A 12,009-nucleotide genomic window follows, 5' to 3' on the forward strand; every position below is an offset into this window, starting at 1 on the left:
TGTACCTACACTTTCCCAACATTGATCCCAGTTATATCACACAGTTGTTGACCTGAACCACAACTAAACAGACTTTTCAGTTTTGCAAATGCCTTTTTTTACAAATAAAAAAATGACATATTTTACAAAAGCACATTTATTTGTAAACACTAACACACATTACATTCACTTGTGTTGGTTTTTACATAGAATGAATTAGTCAACCAATCAGTATGAGCGGAGGCATTTTTTTTAAAAGTTAACATATATGTGTTATATATTCACTGTGTATATTTTAAGAGTTGACATTAATGTAGATATTCTATTCAGATTAATTTGATTTATAAATCAAAACCATAAGTCAAATCTGCTTTTCTTTTCAAGACGTCTGCCTCACAGTTGGACCGCTGTATGCTTGCAAGGGATAATGACTTTTGTTTTTTTTGTTTTGTTTTGTTTGTAGTAGCCTGGTGGCCAGGCCCCTTCTGCTGGGGTAGAGTTGAGCTCAGCTCCTCTCAACTGCCTCACTGCTGCAAAATAGGTAGCAGACAGGAGCCAACAGGGTTTGTAAATGTTTTTCACCATTACTAACAATGCAAAAAAACATTAGCAGACTAAAAGTTATCGGAACTACATTTATCAGAAGCTAATTGGGTCGCTGATGTTTTTTGAAGTTAGCTGAAAAGCTAAACCGCTAACAAAAAAGTAATCTTTGCTAATTAGTGGTTAGTGGATTAGTGGAACTGTGCCCACCCTGCTTTTGACAATGGCGGACTGTTAATGTTATATTCAATTCCATCTTTAATTAAAGGTGAAAGTCTACACTACAAACACCTTATTTGCTTAATTTCAAGGTAAAAAAATATAAAAATGTGCCACTGTCTAAATAATTATGGACCTGACTGCACTTCTGTGGTTTTAAGCCTGTACAGTGTGTGGTATGGAGCTGGGGGAGGGTCTGACATGAGACCAAGCATACTTGGTCAGGGAATATATTTGAAGTGAAGGTGGCACGAGTAAGAGCAGAAATAGAGACGCAACTTCATTAGAGAGATCAAAGCTTTGCAACCAGGGAAGTGAAATGGCATTAGCTAATGACGGCCGAACTTCACTCTCATTGCACACGAAATGATCGAGTCCTTTAGCCGACAAAGAGAGGTTTAGCTGAGGCTTTGCTGTCAGTAGTAAACCGTGTGCCTGCTACGTACACACACGGGATAGGGTCCCGCTCACACACATCCTAACAGTGGTGGGCACAGATAACCAAAAAATTAACTTTGATAACAGATAATCAGAAAACTGAAAAGTTATCTTTGATAAAGATAAAACGATAAACGACCCAAAAATGTATCGGAAGTTACAGATAATCAATAACGGATAAATTCCAATACTGTCTCTGGTACATTTGCAACTACTAATAAACTGTATTTGAGTTTTAACACCACAAAAACGTCTAGTACAACTGTTAATAACAGACCCAAACAATGAGGCCACACTTTTTTCTTTGAACATCCTGCCCCTGCTGGCAGTTCTTGTTTACTGCACAGCTTCCAGCACAGAAGCACCCTGAGAGCAACCACAAAGCCAGCTCTCTATCAGTCACAACACTCCGGTCAGGCGGAGGTCTTGGAAAATAAAGTCATGTTGACTTATGGTTTTGATTTATAAATAACAGTAATACCGATAGAATAACTCCATTAATGTCAATTCTGTCATTTGTACAAAGTTAAAATATAACATATATCTTTTAATGTTGAATAATGCACTAATTCTGAGGTTTTGTAACAAACACAGACAGATCGCAAAGGATTCTGGGTAAAAGTGTCTCTGCTAAACACTGATTGGTTCAGTCATTCATTATGTAAACCAACACGTTAATGTGACGTGTCATGTGTTGGTGTTTACAGAAAAATGTGCTTTTGTAAAATATTCCATTTATTATTTGTAAAAACAGGCATTTTTATGGAGCCCTGGAAGTGTCATCGCAAAATGTTTTGCATGTGGAGAGAATGTGCGCACATTTTATTAGTGCCATGCTCACGTTTGATGATGTTGTAAAACGTTCACTTTGTCTTGACACATAAATGTTGGCTTCAGATGATTTTTCATTCGTGCGAGAATTTTTTGGACCAAGTTTCAGGTTAATTGTGCGTCCTGCATCGTGTAGTGTACATGGAGTAACAAGCTGCGTCCAACATCTCACGACTACCTCCTGATTGCCGAACGTATGGTCGAATGAAAATCAAACCTGTTTGATATTATTCTGTATCCTGCTGCTGAAGAGCTGTAAGTGTCCAATCGCTTGCACTGTGCATGTGCAAACACCGCAGAGCTGTCTTGTAATGTTTTTTGTTGTTGTTGTTGTTTTGTTTTTAAACTTAATTTGTAATATATATATATATATATATATAAAATAAATAGAACACTGCCATCTACTGGTGCCCAGACGCTTAGTACTTAGGGCGAATACGGCCATGAACACTACTGGCCAGTAAATGGCAGTAGAGGCCTGAAAAACTTTCCAAAACAAAATCCCAGATAATCCGTGTCTGCTACATTTAAGATGCATGGAATTTAACAAATGCAAATACAACAATGTCTATAAACCCAGAGAATATATTCACGAGAGTTTTAGGCACTAGAGTTTAATGCTGTTGTCCGTGGAGCCTGAACAGAGTGTCTGAAATGCATTTGTCCTGTCGTGAACGTACTGAGATTGCCCTATCACCCATAATGCACTGCTGGGCACAGCATGTGCTCACTAAAACCTTAAAATTAGCACATTACATTAAAACTAAAACATATATCTGATATTTTCACTTTATAAAATGTCAGACATGACAGTAATTTTAAATAACTTGTCCAAAATTAGTTTGGTTAAAATTTGAACCATAAGTTAAAAATGTATGCCTCTGGATGACTTGGGTGATATTGCCAGCATATCAGTATGGCGTTAAAATAATTTTTTTTTTTTTTTTGTGAGACCACTTCTCTCTTGCCTGCAGAGAATAGAGTGGTTTCTTCAAAAACAGCTCTCTTCTGTTTGCAGAGGGTAGAACTATACATCTGTTAGGAAACTTTTAACAGGTAGGTGCTCAACTGATTTTAAATTTTAAAAATGCTTGTCACTGTTTATTTTTGTTTACTATGTTATCTTATCGTATCGTAAGATAATTAGTCCGATAATGTTTTTTAAAGTTATCTAAAAAGATAATCCGATAATGACAACATTATCTTCGATAATTATCTGTTATCGGATTATCGGAACTGTGCCCACCACTGCATCCTAACAATCACCAAGCTGAGGCAAAAACGCCGACTGTCACACAGACTGCTGAGTCTGAGCTCTGCTTCACACCACTACGCTGCATTTTTGAGTGAAACAGTAAGTGCTCCAGCTGCAGGATGCAGGTCCCAAAATTGGTTTGCTGTCGTCATCTATCTGTCGAACACATTTACAGCCCACATCTCAGTTATTTAGCAGACCAATTCATCTACAGGAGCCAATGGTCACCCAGAGTGCACCATCAAAGGATCTGTTAGATCAGAAAAGCCCAGAGGCAGAGTCAAATTCATTACAGTTAACCGGGGCAAAGGCTCTCCGGTAATCAGTGTCACAGTGATTTTGTACAGTGAACTGTGTGGGCGCACATTCAGCCCTGATGAGCACAGTGCATTTAGAGGTGAACAGGGGAGCAACGTGAGCTGGAATGACAGCACTGTTTCAATGTGCTCAAGGTCGTCCATCCGCGTGCGTACCCGTGTGCTCGTAAGCTGTTGTAAGTGTTTAGACATTGTTTCAGGCCTCTGGAGTCAATCAAAGATTCTCAGCATCTGCTACACTGCATCTGTAGTCAGTGCAAAAATATCCCTCTTAATAACTTGTGTTTGAGAACATTTTGTCCGAAATAACTTTGTGTGTTCCCAAGGTTTCTGAGAAATTTAGCAAGAACAGAATTATCATGAGCACTCTTACAAAAAGTTCATCCAAGTTCATCATACTTTCAGTTTACTTGTTATGTGCGTAGCCAATATATATTACTTAAAACATTACACTTAGCTTATACCAAAACACATACTGAAAAATTTAAGTATACTTGGTGTATACTGACAAATATACAGAAAGGTCTCAGTATATTTGGAGTCTCCTAACCAACAGAGTGAAAAGTCTAAGTACGTATACTTGGATTATATTGACAGTATCCAGGAAAGTGTAAGTATACTTGGGAAAACTGACAATTATAGTTGTACTGGCTTATAGTTGGAACTATAAGAGGCATAAATCACTTGTTACAAAACTGGACTTCGTGGTCTAGGGGTTCAAGAAGTGGGCTTGTGACCAGATGATCCTTGGTTAAAATCCTGACTGGAAAATCACTAAGGTCTCTTGGGTAAGTACTTTCAACAACTAAAATGGAGGCTTCACATACATAACTACTACCAACTACTACTATCACATCCACTGTAAAGTAAAACTAGTTATTTCTGAAAACTTAACAAGTATACTTTTATAAACTCAAAAGGAGGTCAATTTACTCCCAAGAACTATTGCAACAGTACATCTACCAGTATACTATAAAGTATATTTAGGAAGTAAACTTGAGGTTTACTTAACTTTATTTACTAGAATAAACTTGATGTATACTTTTGTTTTGTAAGGGTAGCACAGGAACATACCAGTGGCAAAGGGCTTTCAAAATTAAACTTAGGTTTTATGAAGCAGTCCTGCTTTAAATGTCATGTGAGACAAGTATGGATGCACTGACAATGCAAAAATAAACTCACAGCAGTCGGAGCGAGTGCAGTCCACTGAAGGCCATTTTAGGGATACAACGTAGGGAGTTGTAACTCAGGATTCTGCAATGTCAAAATAATTACATGTAAATAAATTTCAGCTCTTTCCATCTCTCTGTGAGTGCAAGAATTAAATAAAATCTCTGGTTTGAGGTGCCTGAGGTCCAACGGGACTCACAAAGTGGTGAGCTGGCTCATGTTGGCGAAAGACGAGTTGGTCAGAGAGTTGATTTTGTTGTTGCTTAGGTCTCTGAAAGGAATAACAGAGGCACAGATTTATTACTTTGGAGTGCAGAGTGATGGAGTTGTGTTAGGGAACAGAGAGAAAAAAAAAGACTTACACCAACTGAAGGTATTTGAAGGATGACAATTCTTTTGGGACAATACTGAACTGGTTTCCATCTAGATACCTGAAGAAAGAGACATTTTGTTTAGTAGAGTTGCTTTATCCACTCAGATCAAAATATTCTATATCTGAAGTAGGAAAAGGGAACATATGATTTACAATATATACCGACAGTGTTGCATTGACATGGTGCATTAAAGAAAATACTAATGTTATTCATGGTAATGTTTAGCACCAACAACAGTGAACATGAAGAAATAAATCCTCAGAGACTGCATAGGATTTATATCCCTGGATACAGTTGTGTCCATGATTCCCCCCGGATGCGATGCCAGCCCACTACAGCTTACTTCCACAGCCAAAACTGGTAGCCTTAGAGCTGGCTGGACTGCGCCAATGTAGATGAAGTGTCTTGTCCAAGGACACAGACAAGGAATCAACTGTAGTTCTACATGTTGGCAGCCCAGCTCCTCTGCACGGCGTTGCTAACAGCTAAAGCATGACCACATATCCTACACGTCCCTATCCTCAGCCAAGTCCTCTAACTCTTCCTGGGGATTCCCAAGGCCTTTCCAAAAACAGCTGTGAATATAGTCCCTCCAACATGTCCTTGGTCTTTGTTGGAGTTTCCTCCCAGTTTGACATGTCTGCAAGACCTCCCTACGGAGAAGAACAGAGGACATCCTCTACAGATGCCAGAACCACATTACCTGGCTCCTTTCAATTTGAAGAAGCAGCAGATGTACTCTGAGTCCCTCTTAGATATTCAAGCTCACCCTGTCCCAGATTGTAAGCCCAGATTACCTAACGGAGTTTCCGCCACTAGTATCCCAGACCTTGTTCTTTCATTAATCACACAAATTTCATGACCACTGATGAGGATAATAGTAGCATAAGTCAAATGGCAAATCAAGAATGTCACCTTAGATCACCAGTTTCTTCACCATGATGGTCCAACACAGAGTCTACATAACAACAGAAGTAGCCCCAGGCCATCTATCGAGTTTACATTCCAACTTACCCACACTCATGAATGAAACCCTGAGATCCTCAATCATGATTTCTTTAATGCGGCCCAGCAAGCAGGACATGTTGGTGAAATAATGTTGGGGACAAATAGTGACATGCTCCACCAAGCGACTGAATCTCACACGCAGGGACCCAGACAGCTGGGAACTGCTCACAGTTGACAACTGGAACAAAGCTGTTTGAGATGAAGTCAAGAGGCTTGAGAACAGGTGCTTCCAACAGCTGGAGTACAAAGGACAATGCAGGAAGCAGAGGCAGCAAAGTCAGGCCTTCAAACCATACTCAAACTTTGCCTGTAATACCTGTGGTAGGGAATGCCCTGCAAGAATCGAACTGCTGAGATACTCCAGACACCGCCCTCAACAAGACTGACTTCAACTGACCAAGGTGCTACTGCTGTCTCTCGAGAGGGACCGATACCTATATATGAGTCATATCCAAGTCAAGTCAAGGCCAGGAGCATGTGCTGGCACTAAGCATTACTGCATACAGCACCCCATGGAACCATCTGGAGTCCTGGATTGCAACCATTCAGCCAGACAAATGGTTCATCGCCACCTATCGAAAGTAACCACCTAGCTGCTGCAGTTCCCCTGGCCTAAGATGAACTCTGATGATCACATATAATGAATTTTTTTTGAGTTTCTCATGGCGTGTGTGAAAATCGATGAATGTTGAAGACATGTCATGCCTGAGGGGTTGCAGCCACCCTGCCTGCTGCATATACAAAGTGCTACAAGAGGGTTGTCACCCTGATAAATGACACATTTAGGGTCTGTTCCTTGTGTTTGGATCTGCAGGGGTTGTCTTCTATTATTGTTGTCAGGTCTTAGGGTGGGAATGGTGCTAGTTAGTTGTGGGGGGGGGGGGCTTTGGGTTCAGGATAATGATGGGTAATGATGGTGCAGAGGGCACTTGGGATAATGACGGAGTAGCGAACTCTCCAGATGACGAGATGAAAGCTGAGAACAGAGGGCACACCTGGTCACACCTGCTGGGACAATGACAGGCCTTAGGGCTTTCACAGCATGGCGGTGTGCATGCATGTGTGTATCTGAATCACATGCAGCCGTATTGGAAAGTTCCAGACCTATCCCATCCCTCCCCTTTCCATTGAAAACTGCTCATTAAAATGTCCTCTTGCTCTCCCTGTGCTCCTGTGGACAGGCTTTTGGCTGTCACACAAATATGCACACACAAACACAAGCACTTGATCACTGGCTCTGAGGGTGAGAGTGACATCAGTGCGAGCCCTGAGGGCTACACAAAGCACAGAAGAAGAATGAGAGAATAACAGCAGGGCTTATTGACTGCTCTTCTCAAATTTAGTAAGAGATGTGAGTACTGAGTGCTGTGTTCAGTGGTGTCAAAAGTACACACAATTGTTACTTAAGTAGAAGTATAGATACTGCAGTTTAAAAACACTCTGGTAAAAGTTGAAGTATCAACTCCACTTCTTTACTCAAGTAAAAGTGAAAAAGTATGTGCTCCAAAACCTACTTAAAGTATAAAAGTATAAAGTAACCTTTTAAAAAAAAAAAAAAAAAAAAAGGTAGATGCCACTATATGAACTGAAAGCTTAATTTAAAAACTGATTCGTTCTACATGTGGCCCAAGACCCAAAACCCAAAATTACCCCCAACACCACCTGCACGAAAATGTTTCAATTCTAGAAGCTCTGAAATGCAATCTGGGACTATTCCAGACAATAAACTGCAGTGAGTGCAGCATCCATTTAGTGAAGAAAAAAAAAAACATTCAAATTCATTCCAGTAGTATTCTGCTCTTACAATGCAGCAGTTTTCTAGTTTGGCAGATAGTTCTGGAGGAAATCACTTAAGAAATTAACACATTGAAAATATGGTTTGACCGAAACAAACTGTCATTAAATAAGACAGGGATGAAGTGGAGGTGTAAGAGTCACTAGGTGTTCACAGGAAACACTTATTTATGTATTTATGTATGTTCATTGTTAGTTGCTTTTATATTTTCTGTTGTGTTTCTATTCAGGTTCTTTTTGCCTCTTTCTCTAAAATTGTATATAATAATCATTAGATTATTAATATATAAACAAAAATAAATTTAAGAAATATTACAATTTGAAAACAAATGCACCCGAACGTGATGACAGCTGCAATTGCTTAATGCTAACTTTTAACATTGAAAATGCCATAGACATGCTAACGCGATAGCATCACTCCCGTTTTTAAGTTATAAAATACATCAACTGTTTCAGAAGACCATAACAAGTCGGTTTAACATAGAAAAGGTAAATAATACTCACAGAAGTAGGCTCTTTAGGGTTTTAGCGGGGGAAAATTAAGCGAAAGAAAAAGAATAAACGAAGCAATAGGTCGAAGCATTGCCTCAATCTGCGAACCACTGCTTCGATTGGTTCACGGTTCAAAGCAAAGCCGTGCTGCAGAAAAGTTGATTACAGGCGCACATGACGTGAAATATATATATAAACATTAAACTGAAGCCAAGAGTAACGAGGCTGTTTGTTTTAAAAATGTAAGGAATAGAAAGTACAGATACTTGTGTGAAAATGTAATGAGTAGAAGTCAGAAGTAGGCAGAAAAATAAGTAATGGAGTAAAGTATAGATACCTAAAAAGTGTACTTAAGTACAGTAACGAAGTATTTGTACTTCGTTACTTTACACCTCTGGCTGTGTTACACTTGACAACAGCACCTCATTGGCTTGTAGACCCTGGACTACTGTCTTGGGAATGGAATGATGGCACAGAGAGATACTGCTCCAGTGCTCCAGTGACAGAACCTACAGGATGTTCAGGTGATTTTATTTTTGGTTTTCCACCCTTATTTGAATATTTTTTCCCCTCTGTGCACATGTGGAGACTGTGAAAAAGAGCATGGAGTAGTCACTTCAGAGACTGTGGCTTAATCTAGTCCTGCTGCACAAAATGTTCCAACTGAGAGAATGTTTTGGATGCTTGAACACAGGCCTAGTGAGACACAGTGCACAATTAATCAATTTTGTATGGCCTCATAATTCCACAATGCAAAATTACACATTTATAAGTTCGACCTCACCTCACCCAACAGCAGACAGATCTGATTTCAGTGCAGGTGCACAACCAGTTGCATGCTTGACCCTATGCCAGAGTGTACTTCACCATGACAGTCAAACTCTTGTGTTTAAAATTCCAAAGGATTCTGTGAAAAAGACACTGGTGTCTGCAGAAATGCAGCTTGCAGACCTGGAACAGGATGGTGTCCTTTGTGTATGGTGGCAATATGTGTTTGACTTGAATCCAGAACTGTGATCTGAATATGTCAAAAAGATGTCCAACCCACATTCATTAGACATGATCAAACCCTTGTGTTATATACAGTATGTATGGGTGCTTTTATTGTTTCTAGAAGTAAGTTCTTTTGAGGCCCCGAGACCCTTCAGGCTGGTGCTTATCCTCAGACAGTGTAGTGTGAAGTAGATGACAGTCTACGACTTTCCCTAAATGGAATACCAGTCCATCACAGGTGACTTCATTAAAAGCTGGGTGGAGTGGGACCTAAGAGGATGACTGACTGGATGTCTTTGGTACCTGGAATGACTTTGAGTCACTCAGAGGTTCATTGAGTAGACTAAAAAGAGGAATATCACTTGCATTGTGAAGGAGCTTGTGTAGCAAACTTTAAACGAGCTTCAACATGCTTTTTCTTCAGTAATGGAATCTTGTGTGGTGAGAGTGCATACAGGCCATGGCGGTTGAGTGCAGTACTTATTGTCTTCTTTGAAACAGTTCTTCAGTTGCTCTCCATGAGTGGTCCTTGGCTGTTGGACAACTCTTCTTTTCACTCCTCTGTCAGAAATCTTGTGAGGAGCACCTAGTCCTGACCAGTTTATGGTGAAATGATGTTCTTTTCACTTCTGGATTCTGGCCCCACAGTGCTCACAGGAACATTCAGAAGTTTAGAAATCCTTCTGTAACCATTGCCATCAGTATGTTTTACAACATTAAGGTTGTGAAAATCTTGAGAGACCTCTTTGATTTTACCCATCATGTGATGTTTCTTGTGTGACATTTTGGTATTGAGACACCTTTTTTTAGGCCATCATTTGGGACTGAACCAGTTGATATTAATTTGCACTGGGGTGGGGCAGGATTTCTTTGTAATTACTGATAGTTTTCAGATGGTGTCTTGGCTTTCCATGCTTTTTTGCACATTTTAGTTGCAACATTTTGGCCATGTGGCGCCTTTCTCTGTGCATGATCCAGTGTGAAGGTGCCTCAGTGTTGAGGACCCCAGCGGCTGGAGAAAGCCAAGGGAGTGGCCATATTTCACCTGGCTGCAGCAGATGGATGCTAACTTTTGAGAGGTGGAGATGGACCGGTTGTCTGTCTGGGTAGTTCCTACCCAGGACCCAAGGTGGTTCTGCAGTGTGGTTGATGTGGCAATGTACAACACCAGTGCCTGCTCCCAGACTTGTGATGACTTGGAATGGTACACAGACAGCCTGACACACACACACCTGGAATTATAGCCAAGACTGCTAGTCCAACTGTTATACCTCAAAGCCACCTGCACTTGTTTCCAGGGAAAATAAAAATAATGTCTGACCCAAATGAGGTAGCGAATGTGCAAAAATGCATTGTACGATTTAGAGGAACTCACAGTTCAGTAACATTTCGTGGTATGCCTTTGGGTAGTGTGCGGAGGTGCTTATTACTGCAGCGCACCACGGTCTCCAAACAGGTGCACTCACTGGGGCACTGTGGTCTGGGCACACAACTGGATATCTCTTGGCCTAGGAAAAAGAGGAGTTGGAGGGGAATGAGAGGATGAAAATGCAGGAAAAATAAGAAGAAATGGGAAACAGCCAAAAGAATAGCTGTCACACAGGACACAGAGAATAGATCAAAGAAACATTAGGAAAGATTGTGGAAAAAAGCCTGCGCATTTCTTGGAGCTAAAGGTGAATCACTTAGTCATTTTGTTTTTAAAGTGAAAAATCCAACAAACTGAAATTGAGAGAGAAGAGCTGCAGTAATGTGATATTGACTGGAACGAGCAGAGAATAGATGCTGCCTGAGGCATGAAGACAAGTCTGACATCCATTCAGGTGCAAACAGGCTGACCGGTCAATAAGGCAAACAGCTCAATAATTCCACTCAGGCCATCATCGACCAGAAGCTTAGGAACTGCTGAGCAGCAATCTATTCGGTAAACAAAAGATTTGCACAATAGCGGTCATTATTTAAAATGGTTTCAGGCACTTTTAAACAGCTCTGCTGAGTAACAGAGTGCAATGTTAAAAACTTCATCAGAAATACTCAGGCAGGTTTGTTTCAAAAAGTGGATGTTACCGAGATGTTTACCTCTTCCAACCCAAGAAGATGCACCAAATCGTCATGTAGCCCACTCAGAATAAGGATATCCATCAAAGATAAAAAAAAAAAAAAAAACAGTAGCTACGGAATGATGAGATATGCAGATCTACCTACCCTCTTCACATCGGAAGTCAGGGAGAGCTACATCCTGCAGAGGGATCTCCTTCAGGAAGGCAGGCCTCTGGCAGCGAGGGTTACCTGTCACAATCTTCCTACTCCTCAGCCAATCTCCAAGCCAGGCCAGGTGGCAGTCACAATTGAAGGAGTTGGCCAGTAGGTTACTGGGAGAAAGTATCAGATAATGTAAGAGCCTTGAACATTTAAGAGCCAATTTTTTTTTAAGGATCAGGCATTCATGTGGTAATTCATGCAGTTGGGTTAGCAAGCATGTGTTCAATGACCTGATTAAAAAAGGGGTACTAAACCAGTATAAGAGGAGCCCCAAAATTCTGCCAACTGTTATATAAAGTAGAGATGTTGGTTTATCCACTCATGCACATTTCGT

The 12,009-nt window shown here is 40.5% G+C and overlaps 1 protein-coding gene across 1 annotated transcript in view; it reads right to left on the reverse strand.

Moving 5' to 3' along the window:
• slit1a (slit homolog 1a (Drosophila)) overlaps positions 1-12,009 on the reverse strand; it is a 290,699-nt gene that overhangs the window by 34,832 nt on the left and 243,858 nt on the right. Inside the window, 5 exon segments of the mRNA XM_034184458.1 lie at positions 4,765-4,836; positions 4,952-5,023; positions 5,115-5,183; positions 10,789-10,921; positions 11,619-11,785. Of these exon segments, the coding sequence (XP_034040349.1) occupies positions 4,765-4,836; positions 4,952-5,023; positions 5,115-5,183; positions 10,789-10,921; positions 11,619-11,785 (513 nt within the window).

Source organism: Thalassophryne amazonica, chromosome 13, assembly GCF_902500255.1.
Source record: "Thalassophryne amazonica chromosome 13, fThaAma1.1, whole genome shotgun sequence".
NCBI lineage: Eukaryota > Metazoa > Chordata > Actinopteri > Batrachoidiformes > Batrachoididae > Thalassophryne > Thalassophryne amazonica.